The sequence below is a fragment of the Marmota monax genome, unplaced genomic scaffold (assembly GCF_021218885.2).
Source record: "Marmota monax isolate L192 unplaced genomic scaffold, Marmota_monax_Labrador192_F-V1.1 WCK01_AAM20220418_F8-fsc00243, whole genome shotgun sequence".
In the NCBI taxonomy this organism is placed as follows: domain Eukaryota; kingdom Metazoa; phylum Chordata; class Mammalia; order Rodentia; family Sciuridae; genus Marmota; species Marmota monax.
In genome coordinates this window covers 2,077,141-2,092,647 of record NW_026694604.1, presented here as the reverse complement: position 1 = coordinate 2,092,647, position 15,507 = coordinate 2,077,141, and the positions used below count along the sequence as shown (strand labels likewise).

At 44.2% G+C, this 15,507-nt stretch overlaps 1 protein-coding gene across 3 annotated transcripts in view; it reads left to right on the top strand.

Annotated features, from left to right (window-relative positions):
- Dnah2 (dynein axonemal heavy chain 2) overlaps positions 1-15,507 on the top strand; it is a 107,175-nt gene that overhangs the window by 43,232 nt on the left and 48,436 nt on the right. For all 3 annotated transcript variants that reach the window (XM_046422121.2, XM_058572053.1, XM_046422120.2), the window contains exons 23-41: positions 360-534; positions 1,028-1,191; positions 2,255-2,416; positions 2,521-2,624; positions 4,539-4,695; positions 4,831-4,913; positions 5,030-5,210; positions 5,605-5,743; positions 7,600-7,817; positions 8,078-8,179; positions 8,550-8,675; positions 8,988-9,098; positions 9,437-9,625; positions 10,267-10,370; positions 10,466-10,655; positions 11,363-11,543; positions 12,304-12,431; positions 12,775-12,927; positions 13,205-13,330. In XM_046422121.2, the coding sequence (XP_046278077.1) occupies positions 360-534; positions 1,028-1,191; positions 2,255-2,416; positions 2,521-2,624; positions 4,539-4,695; positions 4,831-4,913; positions 5,030-5,210; positions 5,605-5,743; positions 7,600-7,817; positions 8,078-8,179; positions 8,550-8,675; positions 8,988-9,098; positions 9,437-9,625; positions 10,267-10,370; positions 10,466-10,655; positions 11,363-11,543; positions 12,304-12,431; positions 12,775-12,927; positions 13,205-13,330 (2,793 nt within the window). The remainder of the gene's footprint in view (positions 1-359; positions 535-1,027; positions 1,192-2,254; positions 2,417-2,520; positions 2,625-4,538; positions 4,696-4,830; positions 4,914-5,029; positions 5,211-5,604; positions 5,744-7,599; positions 7,818-8,077; positions 8,180-8,549; positions 8,676-8,987; positions 9,099-9,436; positions 9,626-10,266; positions 10,371-10,465; positions 10,656-11,362; positions 11,544-12,303; positions 12,432-12,774; positions 12,928-13,204; positions 13,331-15,507) is intronic.

Below are 15,507 nucleotides of genomic sequence, written 5' to 3'. Positions count from 1 at the left end.
TCTTGGGTCCTCATTGCCCCTGTGAAACTCATCCATGAGCTGCATGTAGGGAAATGAGCCTGTAATCCTAGCTACTCAGACTGAGTTGGGAGGATCCTTTGAGCCCAGGAGTTCAAGGCCAGCGTGGGCAACACAGTGAGACCCCATCCTCCCCAAAAAGCTTGTCTATGAACTCTAATCTAGAGAATCAAAAAAGAGACCTTAAAAACATTAGCGAAGGACTGGGGTGGATCTCAATGGTAGAGCAGCGCTTGCCTAGCAGCACAAGGCCCTGGGTTTCATTCTAGCAACAACAAAGCATTTGTGAGAAGGACAGTCGTCCTGTTCATGGCTCTTCCTCCTCTCTCTGATGTACCCAGGTGCTGGAGATGCTGGACAGTCTGAATGGGGAGTGGGTCGCTTTCCAACAAACTTTGATGGAAAGTGAACAAATGCTCAAGAAACACAAGGAAAAATTCAAGACAGGCCTTATTCACTCTGCTGATGATTTCAAGAAGAAAGCACACAACCTTCTGGAAGATTTCAGCTTCAAAGGTACTCTTGCGCCACCTCTCCGCCTTCTTCTTCTTCTTTTCATAATAACTATTTGTTTATGTGATGGTGCTAAAAATCGAACCCAGTGCCTCACAAGTGCTAGGCAAGCACTCTACCCCTGAGCCCCAGCCCCAGCCCTCTTCCCTTCTTTAGCTTCTGTCCTGGGAAGGAGAGAACAGAATGGGAGGAGGAAAGAGTCCTCAGCAGGGAAGAGGATGAGCGCAGCTATTGTCACTGGTTTTGGGGTGAAGGCTGCAGCCAGGCTCATATCTCCAGTGTTCTTACCTTACCTGCCCATATTCCATCTATTTCTGATTCTCCAGCCACACTTATCATTTTCTCAGTGCTGCCTGTATTCCCTCTTACTCTCCATCCTTTCCCTCTCTCATGTAAGAAGTGAGACTTGCCTACAAAGAGATAGGAGAACCATAGCCATCCTTTCAGGCTACCAGGGAATTGAGCAGGAAACTGAGCTGCCCCTGAAACTCCCCAGGCCCCTTCACCAGCAGCGTGGGCTACGTGGTGGCCCTGGAACAGATCGCACAGCTGCGGGCCATGTTGATGGCCATGCGTGAAGAAGAAAACACTCTCCGCTCCAACCTGGGCATCTTCAAGATCGAGCAACCGGCCTCCAAGGACCTTCAGAACCTGGAGAAGGTGTCCTGCTGAGATAGGCCCCTGAGGGAACCAGGGATGAGGAACAAGGGTCAGGAGAACGGTACCCCAGGGTCTTGAAAACATAGCTGGACTGGGGAGATGAGCTCACATGTAGTTTTTTAAGAATGTACTGGCATTCTCATAACATGATTAGCCATTTTAAAATGAGCAATCATGTGGCATTCACAGCCATTGCTTCTGTCTAGATCCAAGACATTTTATTACCCCAAAAGGAGATTACGAATGCCTTAGCAGTCACTCCCATCCCCTCTCTCCTCCATCCCTGTCAATTACTGATTTATTTTCCATGTATATAGATCTGCCCATTCTAGACATTTCACACAAACAGAACCACATGTGGCCTTTTGCCTCTGGACTTCTTTCACTTGACATAGTATCTTTCAATTTTCATCCATGTTGTAGCATGCATCAGTACTCCATTCCTTTTTATGGCTTAGTAATATTCCATTTTTTTTTATTCACCCCATTTTGTTCATCCATTCTCCAGTTGTGGGTGTTTGGGTTATTTCAGCCTTTCAGCTGTAGTGAATAATGTTGCTACGAACATGGGTATACTTATATTTGCTTGAACACCTGTTTCTAATTCTCATGGGTGTAAGCCCAGCAATAGAATTGCTGGATCATGTGGTGACTCTGTTGAAGTGTTTGAGGCACTGCCAAAGCTATTTTCCATAGCAGCTGCACCATTTTATATCCCCACTAGCACTGTACTAGGATTCCTATTTTTTCTCTGTGTCCTTGCCAACGCTTATTTTTCTTTTAATTTTTTTTTTTTTTTTTGGTTCTAGCCATCCTAGTGGGTGTGAAGTGGTATCTCTCACTGAGGTTTTTAATTTGCATTTCCCTAGTGACTAATGATGTTGAGGATCTTTTTATGTGCTTATCATTTGAAGAGCCCTTAAGGCAAGCGAAGTGAACTGGGGAGGCAGTGCTATACCCTGGAGGGACAAGCTCTGGAGAAATGAGAGGAGCAAATGAGCAACTGTCAGGGAGGAACAAGACTGGGGCCACTTCACCTGATGACTTGCTGCCTGCCATGCAGGAGCTCGATGCGCTGCAGCAAGTGTGGGAGATCACCCGGGACTGGGAGGAGAACTGGAGTCAGTGGAAGACCGGCCGGTTCCTGACCCTGCAAACGGAGGCCATGGAGTCTATGGCCCACGGTCTGTTCCGTCGCCTCACAAGACTAGCCAAAGAGTATAAGGTGTGTGGAGACAGGACAGGGACACGCAGATGGGCCATCTGAGGAAGGGGGACTGGTCTGCAAAAGGCCTTTTGGGTCTTCTAATTCTTCCCACTTCTGCTCAGGACAAAAACTGGGAAATTATTGAAACCACTCGCTCCAAAATAGAGCAGTTCAAGAGGACCATGCCTCTCATCTCAGACCTGCGGAACCCTGCCCTCAGAGACAGGTGAGGCTGCCCCTCGGCTTCCAGGGCAACTACTCTGCTCGCCTGGCCTGGGCTACCTCCTGCTCCTTTCAGTCCTCCCCGCCACAGCATCCACAGCTTGAACATTCCCTCTGTCCTCTTGGGTGCATCTGTTTTGTTTGTTTTAAATGCTTTTATTTTTCAGGGCTGGGGCTGGGGCTCAGTGATAGAGCACTTGCCCAGGACAGGCGAGGCCCTGGGTTCCATCCTCAGAACCACATAAAAATAAATAAGTAAAATAAAGGTATTGTGTCCAACTACAAATAAAAAAATAAATTTAAATGTTTTTCTTTTTCATTTTTTATATATTTATCTTTTTCAAGGTGCTGGGGATGAATACAGGGCCTCACACACGCTCAGCAAACACTCTGCCCCTGAGCTACACCTCCAACCCCCCCCAATTTATTTATTTATTTACATTTTTAGTTTTTGATGGACCTTTATTTTATTCATTTATTTATATACACTGCTAAGAATCGAACCTAGTGGCTCACATGCTAGGCAAGCACTCTACCACTGAGTCACAACCCAGCCCCCAAATTTACTTTTTTTTTTTTTAAGAGAGAGAGAGAGAGAGAGAGAGAGAATTTTAATATTTATTTTTTTTAGTTTTCGGCGGACACAACATCTTTATATGTGGTGCTGAGGATCGAACCCGGGCCGCACGCACGCCAGACGAGCGCGCTACCGCTTGAGCCACATCCCCAGCCCCCAAATTTACTTTTTAATTGACAAAAATTACATTATATTTATAACGTACAACTTGCCTTTTTTAAAATATGTATATATTGTGAAATAGTTAACTTGAGCTAATTAACATATGGATTACCTCAGTACTTATTTTTTGTGTACGTGGTGAGAACGTTTAAAATCTATTCAGTGATTTTTCAAGCATACAATACATTGTTATCAATTATTTTCACCATGTTGTATAATAGATCTCTCAAACTGTTGCTCCTATCTAACTGAAATTTTGTACAGGACCAACATCACCCTTCCCTCCTCCCACCCCCAGCCCCTGGGAACCACCATTCTACTCTGCTTCTGTGATCTGACTTCTTTAGATTGAACATATAAATGAGATCATCTAATATTTTCCTTCCTGTGCTGCCTCATTTCACTTCACATAAAGTCCTCCCGGTTCATCCATGGTGCCACAAATGGCAGAATTTCCTTTTTGTTAAAGGTGGAATAATATTCTGCCACATTTTCTTTATCTGTTTGATGGACACTTATGTTGATTTCACCCATTTTGGAGAAATAATTTTAATTCTTTTGCATTGCCTCCAGTGTAATGTTTTTGGCAACGTTTCACCTATGTGATGAGACTGCCCAAAGCATTATAACCTAACCCCTTTATTTTCTTAAGTTATTTAACTCTCTAAGCCTCAGTTTCTCTGCTTTCAAAGTGGAATAGTAATACTTTCTAATTTATGGAGTAGCTGTAAGTATTAAATGTGCTGTTTTACATAAAGCACTTGTCTCAGCACATGATCCGTGTAAACCTGCAATGATTTATTGAGCTTTCCGTCTTAACTCCCTCTCCAGAGAATCAACTCCTGGAGGGTGGCATCAATCTTTGTATTCCTCAGGGTGTCTAAGATTGCACCTTAGAGCCTATCTAGTAAAATCTGTTGAATCATGAATTAATAAATACCCAGAATCATAATGTCCCAGTGGGTAGAAGCACAGGGAGTGATTTTCTTTTATTCGTGTGTGTGTGTGCGCGCGCGTCTGTGTGTGTTTGTGTGCGCTTGCATGTGTTCTGGGGATGGAACTCAGGGCCACAAGCATACTAGGTAAGTGTTCTATCACTTGAGCCCCAGGGATGATGTTGACCCTTTCAGGAGGCCTCGTGTCTGGCCTCTCAGTCAGACTTCCTGTTTTGGGCTGCAGGCACTGGGACCAGATCAGGGATGAGATCCAACGGGAGTTTGATCAGGAATCTGAAAGTTTCACCTTGGAGCAGATTGTGGCACTTGGGATGGATCAGCATGTGGAGAAAATTGCGGAAATCTCTGCCTCAGCAACCAAAGAGCTGGCCATAGAAGTGGTATGACTCAATCCTCTCCCATCCTCGCTCCCACAGGCTTTCAACTGTTTCTAATCTGAGGGCCCCTTTCAGCTAGTCTTCCCCTTGGGGACTATATAGTGATTGTTCTTTCTGTCCCTCAACTTCTCTGCACAGGCCTTACAAAACATTGCTAAGACCTGGGACACGACACAGCTAGATATAATTCCCTACAAGGATAAGGGCCATCACCGCCTCAGGTAGAGAGGGACCCAGGGCTACAGGAGAGGGGAGGGCCATGTGATCTGGGCTGTGGAGTGGGGACCCAGTTTTGGCAGATGGGCATGGACTGTGACTTTGACCCCTTGTGGCCCAGAGGTACAGAAGAAGTATTCCAGGCACTGGAAGATAACCAGGTAGCTCTGTCGACCATGAAGGCATCACGTTTTGTGAAGTCCTTTGAGAAGGATGTGGACCACTGGGAACGTTGCCTCTCCCTCATTTTGGAGGTTATTGAGATGGTGCTCACAGTGCAGCGTCAGTGGATGTACCTGGAGGTCAGGACACGGTGCCTGAGCTCTTCCTACTTCCTACTTCTACACCTTTGTGTGCTTAGGACCTAGACATCTGTCTTGTTGTCAGCTTCATTTTTCTGTCTCTCAAGTTCATACCTTATCTAGGATCCAGCAGTCCAATCCTTGGTTCTTAACCCTCACCTTAGATTCCCTTCCTGGCAGGCCTTAATTCTTCCCAGAGTTTTATTTCATTTTCCTTCTTGGACCTAGCCACCTGACTTTCCAATCCCAACTTCCCTTCTAGAACTTGAACATATCGCCCATTGGTTCCTAAAGCTCTGTGTCTTCTATTCATTTATCATCCCTGGTCTGGGAGCAGGGAGCAGAGGAAAGTATCTGAGATACAGTTTCTCACCCCAATTCCATGGCCCCTCAGAATATCTTCCTAGGAGAGGACATCCGCAAGCAGCTGCCCAATGAATCAGCCTTATTTGACCAGGTCAACAACAACTGGAAATCCATCATGGACCGAATGAACAAGGACAATAATGCTCTTCGGAGCACCCATCACCCAGGTCAGAGCTCCATGGCCTCTTGCTTAGACATAGCTTCAGTTGGGTCTATGTATATGGCCACGTTTTATTTATTGAAAGACTGATTTTATACCTGACCATTATAACATTTCCTGTCACCATTGCCTCTTCTAAGCATTGAATAAGAATAATTTAGCAAATCAAATGCAATAAGTATGGGAATGGAATCCAACACAGAGGTTAAGAGCACGGGGTATGGGGTTTGGAATCAGACAGCTATGCATTCAAATCTGAAATGTAGTCTTGGGCAGCTTGTGTCCTCTATACTACAGTTTCCTCATCTGTTCTAGGAGGTTAGGATAGCAGTCTCACCAGGTTTTTGTAAGGATTATAAAGGAGTATGTAACAGTCCCAGTGTAGTTTTTGGCACAAAGGTAGTGTGTGATTAACAGCATCATATCTCAGTGGCCCTGAAGGAGAACCATTCTTCTTCTCTAGCTGATTCATTCAGTGAGTACACTTTAGTAAGGTGTTGTAGGGAAATGAGATAACACAAGTGAAGCACTTCTAGCCTTAAATGGCACCTAGAAAACCCTTGGTTATTTTAAACTATTGTTATTATTACATTGGCTTTAATGAGCTTATCAAATTAACTAGTCTTTATTGTAGATGCTTTGACAGACATGGGGTTGGGGTAGGGACTGGGGAAGAAGGATCAGGGGTATACATGTTGAGGCCTAGATGACTGGGGTGAATTAGGTAAAGAATCAAGGAGTCAGGGTTGGCAATGAGCACCTAGAATGACAGATACCCTGAGAAGAACATTTCCAGAGGGGGTGTGGAGGATTTCTTTATTTTGCCTAGGACTAGTCTAATGATTCTTCATTTTCCTGAGCAACTTGAGTGTACACATCCAAAAAAATAACTTTAATTATCCTAATAAAATGTAAGTCAACAAATGCAAAGTGAGTGACAACAACTGACAATATTTGAGATAATTAAAAAGATTATATTTTGGAACAATTTATAAGCAAAGCTCTAAGAACAACAATCCTCCTGTTGAATGCACAGAACAAATCCATCTGGTCTGAGACTACTGAGTGGCCCCATGGTCTTCAGGGTTATTCAGGTGGTCTCTCAAGGCTCCAAAAGCCTGGAGACACTGTTTGAAATCACAGCATCTTGAAAAGACTAGAAACTGGGAAGACAGGGGAAAACCAAGAACTAAGGGATAGCAAAATAGGCTGGGAGAAAAGTGAAGACAACCAGGAACCTACAAATAATACATTTTATTAATATCTTGAATTGTCCTTTGAGATGGATCTTATTGCTATTTTACAGACAAATAGGTCAAAACTTAACAAGGTTAATAACAAGCTAGTAGATGTAAAAACTGCCATTAGAGTGGCAGTCTTCTGTCTCCCAGTATAGTACCCTTTTTACTATGTCATGAGGGACACCGGCAACCCCGTTGGTTACAGACCTCTTTCATTGTGTGCAAGTGATAGGTTTTTAAATTGGTTGATTTAACTTGTTGGATTATGTAAATGGAGAATAATCTCTAATTTTCAGAAGCTGCTGGGTTGACTTGTGGAGCCCCAAGTTCTTAGGTAGTTAGGATAGTTGTTCCAAGACTGATGGGACAGTGAAATTGTGAAATCACATATGATGTATAACGAATGTATAATAGCGCGTAATGAATACTTAATGAGTTAATGATGAGCATGGGCTAAACATGACAGAGGGATTGGGGATATTTCTCTGCTTTCAAAAACCCTTATGGCAATCTATAACCCAAAATTCCATATCTGGCAAAGTAAATAGAGATGGGCACTCCAGATCTACTCAGGACAATGGTAAAAAGACCACCAAATGTCATTCACTGCTCTTCTTCCCAGGGCTCCTGGACAAATTGATAGAAATGAATACAATCTTGGAGGACATTCAGAAGTCTCTGGATATGTATTTAGAGACCAAGCGCCATATTTTTCCCCGCTTCTACTTCTTATCCAATGATGACCTACTGGAGATTCTGGGCCAGTCTCGCAACCCAGAGGCGGTGCAACCACATCTCAAAAAATGCTTTGACAATATCAAATTGCTGAAAATCCAGAAGGTCAGTAGAGGTGGCCATGATGGGATGGAGGGCAGGGAAGGGATGGTGATGTCAAGGTGTCCAAGGTTTTGGAGGGGACCATGCCCTCCCAACAGGAGTGATGTTAATGATTCTAGATTGTCACAGTGCCGAACTTTTTAGAATTGGTAATATTGACAGGAGGAGTGAGAAGAAGAAATTACCCTCAAAAGGCCCAAATACTTCTAGGCAGATATCAAACTTGGGCAGGCCAGTCTATTAAGAACTTCTCTTTTCTACAGATTGGGGGGTCCGGCGGCAAATGGGAAGCTGTGGGAATGTTCTCAGGTGATGGCGAATATGTTGATTTCCTCCACTCAGTACTCTTAGATGGTCCTGTGGAGGTGAGTGGTGATGAGGGTCTAAGAACCAAGTTGATTCTTTTTCCTGTTAGAAAGTCTGCTTGGTTCTACAAGGTGAGAACATCTCCATGAAGAGATGAATGCTAGTTGCTTTTTCAGTGACCTGTTCCCCTCCCACCCACCATTTCTGTCAACCATAACCTCTGCCTTGAACTTAAATTTCCTCTTGAAAATCAGATACTCTGCACCCCTGGCCTCCATTTCTCTTGGTGACCCAAGCCAGATGTTGTCCAGGTCTTGCTTTCCTCCTAGTTCCTAAGCCCTGGAGTGCTTTTTCCCAAGTACCTTCCCTTTGGGGAGTCTTGCCTCTGACCCTGAAGCCACACCATCCTGTTCTTCCACCTCTCTCCAGTCTTGGCTTGGTGATGTGGAACGGACCATGAGGGTGACCCTGCGGGATCTTCTCCGGAGCTGCCGCATGGCCCTCAGGAAGTTCCTCAATAAAAGGGACAAATGGGTGAAGGAATGGGCTGGACAGGTAAGCTGTTTTCAACAAAAATGGGGAACAAGAAGATGGAGGTCACAAGCAAGTGGATAAACAGATTCTAGAGATGCGCAAAACAAAGAAAGGTTTCTTGCCCCACTTTGTGGGCTGTGGGTGTGTATCCTACATGCTGGACCTATAGCTCCTGACCTGAGGCACATACATGCCCCATCCTTTAGAGCAGAATAGGCACAATGAGAACCTGGTTCAGGAAGCTTCTACTCCCCAAAAAGGCTGGAACTCAGGAGCTGTGCTGTGTGGGTGACCAAGAGCAGGGCCTTAGAATTGGCTTCTGCACCTGCTCAGATGGTGATCACCGCCAGTCAGATCCAGTGGACAGCAGATGTCACCAAGTGCCTGTTGACAGCTAAGGATCGGGGAGATAAGAAAATCCTCAAGGTCATGAAGAAGAAACAGGTAGGAAGCTCTTCAAGTATGGGATAGGCCTGGAGTAGGAATTGCTGGGAGGGAGGTGATTAGCTAGAGAGAAAATTAGAAAAAAAAAGAAGGAGGAGGAGGAGGAAGGGGAGGAGGAGGAGGAGGAGAAGCAGCTGGTGCAAAAGGGCTAGAATGAGGGTACTTTGTGACAGAATTCCAGTGAGGAGAGTTTGGTGTGGAGCAGAATTTGATTTTCCCATGTGGCTGTTAGGTGTGGATGGGATCAGCTTTGGGGTTGAAGTGTTAAATTGGGATAAGGTGCAATTTGGCTTGGGAGCCTTGCTGTGTCTGTTCTGCCCTGCTGCCTCATTCTACAGGTGTCAATACTAAATAAATATTCAGAAGCCATCAGGGGGAACTTGACCAAGATCATGCGGCTTAAAATTGTGGCTCTGGTGACGATAGAAGTTCATGCCCGGGATGTATTAGAGAAGCTTTATAAAAGTGGCCTCATGGATGTCAATGCCTTTGACTGGCTCAGCCAACTTCGATTCTACTGGGAGAAGGTATCCTACTCTCTTACCCTAAAACTGATCTTATTCCCAGAATTAAAATCATGTTTCCTAAATGCAATAACAATCTAACCCAACCCTTAGCCCTCTCATAATACCCTACTCCAGTTCTTAATAGTGTTTCACCTCTTAATTCAGGAGGGGTAAAAAATTGTTCTAGGCAGTGCTCACAACAGGCATTGCTTGATTGGGACTTAGCTGCTGCCATGGATCAGGGTGGACATGCAATCTGAAGCCCATTTTCCATGTTGATAATAAACCATTTCCTCCTACACTGGGCATGGTGGCGCACACCTGTAATCCCAGCAAATTGGGAGGCTGAGGCAAGAATTCAAAGCCAGCTTCAGCCACTTAGCAAGGCCTTGAGCAACTTAGTATGACCCTGTCTCAAATTAAAAACAAAAACAAAAACAAAACAAAAAAACATAAAAAGGGCTGGGAATGTGGCTCAGTTCTTAAACACCTTTGGGTTCAATCCCTAGTAGTAGTAGTAATAATAACAATAATAAACCATTCCCTCCTTCTAGCTCTAAAGTGGAAATCCTAATCTATTTGCAACCCCCTTCCCTCTGGGATCCACAGCTCTCCCTCTTCCTACCAGACAATTTTCATCTGGTTCTGACCTCTTTCCCCAGGATCTTGATGATTGTATGATCCGCCAGACCAACACACAGTTTCAGTATGGTTATGAGTACCTGGGTAACTCTGGCCGGCTGGTCATCACCCCTCTGACAGACAGGTCTGCTCTCAGGGAGGAAGGAGGTGGTTGGGGTTGGGGTGAGGAGTTGAGAGAGACTTTTAGGAGTCTTACCAAGTCCTGTCCTCAATTCCCAGGTGTTACATGACCCTGACCACGGCATTGCACCTTCATCGAGGGGGCTCCCCCAAAGGCCCAGCAGGAACTGGGAAGACAGAGACTGTCAAGGACCTGGGAAAGGCCCTTGGCTATTATGTCATTGTGGTCAACTGCTCGGAGGGCCTGGATTATAAATCCATGGGCCGAATGTACTCAGGCCTGGCCCAGGTCAGCATCCTGATTAACCTGTCCCTTCTACATCTTTTAGTATCAGAAAATCAACTGAAATCCAATTCTGGTTCAGTGTTTCATAGCTTCCATCATTGTGTAACCTGAGATAATTCTAAAAATTTGAGAAGCCCTTGTATCTCCCTGAATTTCATGTTGCTTGTTTACAAAATCAAAAGATTATATAAAGATTAAACAAGATCATACACAGATAGCTGGGTGTGGTGGTGCATGCCTATAATCCCAGTGGCTCGAGAGGCTGAGGCAGAAGGATTGTGAGTTCAAAGCCAGCCTCAGCAACAGTGAGGTGCTAAGCAACTGAGACCCTGTCTCTAAATAAAATTCAAAATAGGGCTGGGGATGTGGTTCAGTGGTTGAATGCCCTTGAGTTCTATCCCCAGTACCCGCCCCCCCCAATCCTTCCCCACCCTCCCCACCCCCTGCCAAAAAAAATCAAACTGTCTGGCACACAGGAACTCAGTACACACAAATTCCCTGCCCCAGTCTCTTTGCAACCCAGCCTATCCTGTTGGATGGAAATCTCTGTCCAGAAGCCATGATAGTGCTACTCTGGTGCCCTCTGGCATCTCCAATTTTGGAGCCACCTCACCTACTGAACATTTTAAGGAAGAGTATGGTAGCTGTGCTTTCTAGTATCCTGGGGAAATTTTCTTGCTCCCAGTGACTTTGCCTCCCTCCCTCTATAGTCTGGAGCCTGGGGCTGCTTTGATGAGTTTAACCGCATCAACATCGAGGTACTGTCTGTGGTGGCCCAGCAGATCCTGTCCATCCTAACTGCTTTGGCTGCCAATCTCACTTGTTTCCATTTTGAAGGCTTTGAAATAAATCTAGTGTGGTCTTGTGGAATCTTTATTACCATGAATCCTGGTAGGTATAAGGGAGTGGATGGGACTTCTGGGAATGTGACTGGAGAGCTGTGCTTGTCCAGGGCAAATAACTGCACCTCTTGTTTCCCCTTTCCAAGGGAAAATCTGGCTAAAGATAACAGAGAGTGAAACTGGGGATGCAGCTTGGTGCTAGAGTGCTTGCCAGGCTAAAGACTACAAAGGGCAAGAGAAAGATATGCATGCAATTTTCTAGAAGAAGGAACACAATCTCTCTAAAGGGATCAATAACCACTTATGTGTCTATATGTAACCTTAGTCTTAGCTATCTTCTCCCATTGGGCTAACTCCCAGAGTTCTGGTCTACCAGCTGTCCCATGTGTAGGAAGCAGAATCTCCTAAAGTGCTAGGCCTGGAGTCTCTCATTACCATCCCATAGCTCTAGGGGAAGGTGTAGGAGAGAACATAGAAAGAGTTGAGGTCCTGAGAAGAATGAGAGAAACAGCTGTGATTTCTATCAGGACTGATGTTGAACTATGTAGAACTTGGAGAGATGGGAAATAAGCAGCCCTGTAATTTCAATTTGAAACAGGCCCATGCAGGAAGTAAGGAAAGGACAGAGAGGAAAGAAGGTCACAGTACAATGGGAAGATTCAGGGCTGTAATCTTAGAGTTGGACTTGGAGAGAAAGTTAAGGATAGAGCTGGGGTTGGGCAAAATGGAATTGATAGGGAAGTGGGTTTTGGGAAGCAAGTCAAAATAAGGAAATGCAGGGATTCTAAATAAATGGAGTTGTTTTCCAGGTTATGCTGGTCGTACAGAGCTTCCTGAAAATCTTAAGTCCATGTTTCGTCCAATTGCCATGGTGGTGCCTGATTCTGTACTTATTGCGGAAATCATTCTTTTTGGAGAGGGCTTTGGAAACTGCAAGGTATCTCTAGAATCCCTTTATTCCAGTTATTTTATTTCCCTTCCATAATTATCCCCTGAACAGAGGAACCCCCTGAAGGTCTCACAATCAACTTATCCTACAAGGAACTAGACCATTATCAGTAGGATGAAGGCAGAAGAATTCAGAGGAGGGAGGTGTGCCTTCCACCATGTCACTAACTAATAATAGGACAGTTCACCAGATCTTCCCATCAGAACTGTCCACAGAACACCTCCCAGGTGCTTCAAGTCTTTGACCCAGCTTCTGGTATCTGTAATTATCCTTAGATGAAGAAGGGGGTTTTGGGGGGGATGGGTTGTTTCCTCCTCTGTTTGGTTCTCAGGTTCTGGCCAAGAAGGTGTACACGCTCTACTCACTGGCTGTGCAGCAGCTCTCCAGACAGGACCACTATGACTTTGGCCTCCGGGCCCTCACCTCCCTCCTACGCTATGCTGGCAAGAAGCGTCGCCTAAGGCCAGAAATGACTGATGAAGAGGTACGTCAAGGACATGGCCCTTGGACCTTAACTTCTATTGCCACTGGTCCTGTGTGCCTCCACTAATGTTTTTCAGACCCTTTCTTGCCCCTGATTGAGATTCCCACCCTCATGCCTTAAACCCTGTGTTGCTTGAGTTTTACCTGTTGTATTGCTAAGGACTTACTCTGGTATATCCACTGTTCTTGGTCTCCACCCCTGAGCCCTTTGGAGAAAGGCCTCATAAGAACCTAGGAACTCTCTCCTCATGGCTGAGTCTCTGTCTTTTCCCATCCAGGTTCTGCTACTCTCAATGAGAGATATGAATATTGCCAAGCTTACATCAGTTGATGTTCCACTGTTCAATGCTATTGTGCAAGATCTTTTCCCCAACATTGAACTGCCAGTCATTGACTATGGCAAGGTATGTATGCCTTAACACTCTCCTAGCTTCATATGTGAATCCTGGAAACAGAGAACCTGGCTTCCAGGCCTTGTTCTGTCTTTTACTACTGTGACTTTGAGTAAGATAGTGGACCTCTCCTTAGGTTTCCTTATGTATGATATGATATAGACTATCACATATTCTCCTCTATGACTACAACTCCCTACCCCCTGATTTACCCATTCAGGTTACTTCCATGACACACTTCTTTGATTTCATTGGAAACTTGAATCCATTGGCCTTTTCATTTTCTCAATATCCACTAGCCCTCCCCTGTCTCTCCTTCAGTCTTCATCTGGGGGTTTTGAGGAGTAACTGTGGAGAGCTGTTTGATATGAGGGAAACATGGAGTGGAGGAAAGAAAAAGGAATTTTAGAAAGGATACAAACTTTCTTCTCCAGTGTTACAATAGTCTAGCTACCCTGAATGGTCCTTCCAGTTGAAACCACGAAAATGCTGAATAAAAACAGAAAAAATACACCGTTTTTTTTAAATGCGTTGTTTAACTGGCAAAAATTTCAGGGGGTCCTGTGGGGGGGCGGGTAAAAGGCAAGAACCCTGGGAGGGACGGTAAATGGGTTCCAAAGATGACTTCTCCCTGGAAATTTCTGTGAATTCTAAAGCACTGGGGATAGGAGAAAAAGCAGCCCAAGTTTGGAGGTATAACAAAAAGCCCAGTGCTGCATAAACCTCAGGCCACAAAGAATAATACCCCAATAAATGGAAAAATGAGACAACTACCAATTAGAAAAGATGTATATGGAAAAGAAACTTGCCTGTCTGAACTCTGATGATGGAAGGAAGGGGCAAAAATCTCCTTTGAGATATCTTAGCCACAAGATAACCCCTCACATGGTTTATGGTCATAATTTATTTGACTGTATGCCAAAAAAATTCAAATTTTGTTTTGGTTTGGTTTTTTTGGTACTAGGGATTGAACCTAGGGGCACTTTACCACCTTTTTATTTTGAGATAACATCTCGACAGGTTGCTGAGGTGAGCCTTAAACTTGTGATCCTTCTGCTCAACCTTCTGAGTCACTGAGATTATAGGGGTGTTTCACTGTACCCCACTCAAGCTTGAATTTTTAATTTTAAGTAGTTCTAGGTTGTTGGTGCCCTCAGGTGACTGGCAGAAGTAAAAGCAAATTGTTTCTGGAGGAATGAAACATTAACTTAGGCCTAAAGGAATTTCCACAGATAAAAGCCCAAGAAAATGGGCAACTTGTGGTAAAAAATCATAAAACACACATCATAAAGCAAAATACCATAAATGGAAGCTTGAGAAACAAGCAGAATCAGATCCATGAAGACTTCAGGTATTGAAACAAAAAGATACAGAATTTTTTCAAAAAAATCTGTGTTTAATGTTTAAAGAAATAAAAGAGAATCTTGAAACTATGAACCAGGAACAAGAGACTTGTAAATAAGTAGATTTGAAAAAGAACCAATAGTATTTCTAGAAATTAAAAATAAGATTATTAGAGAAGCAGCACAAAAAATCACAATAGAAAGATAGGACTTCCAGGGCTGGGGCTCTAGCTCAGGGGTAGAGTGCTTGCTTGCCTAGCATATGTGAGGCCCTGGGTTCGATCCCCAGCACCACATAAAACTAAATAAACAAAATAAATATATTAAAAAAATAAAGGACTTACAGGTAATGAAAGTAGATTAAAACACACTACAGCTACACTAAAGAAGTTTGTAAGTCATACACATAAAGGGATGGGGAGAATGAAAGAGGAGGTAACAACTAAGTGTCAGATGTAGGAAGCAAATGGGTAAATTGTGGCTTACTTAGCAAGCCTGATAAAACTGGGGAAAATTGAAAGGCAATCTTCAGAAGGCTCAGCATTTGTGAAATTAGGTGCCTCTGTAGGTTGGGAGTTGGCTGAGATGGGAGGATCACTTGAGGCGTTCAAGCCTAGCCTGGGCAATATGGCCAGACCCTTTCCAAAACCAACAAAAAAGCAATAAGCAAACAAGCAGAAACTACCATTAATATTCTCAGAGAGTGAAATGCTAGTGAAATGTTATTTAAAGGGCACTATTCCATGAGATGGACATCATTACCCTAGATACATGTTTGACTGCACATATGGTGCGATGCTGCATCATGTACAGCCAGAGAAATGAAACGTTGTGCTGCAGTTGTGT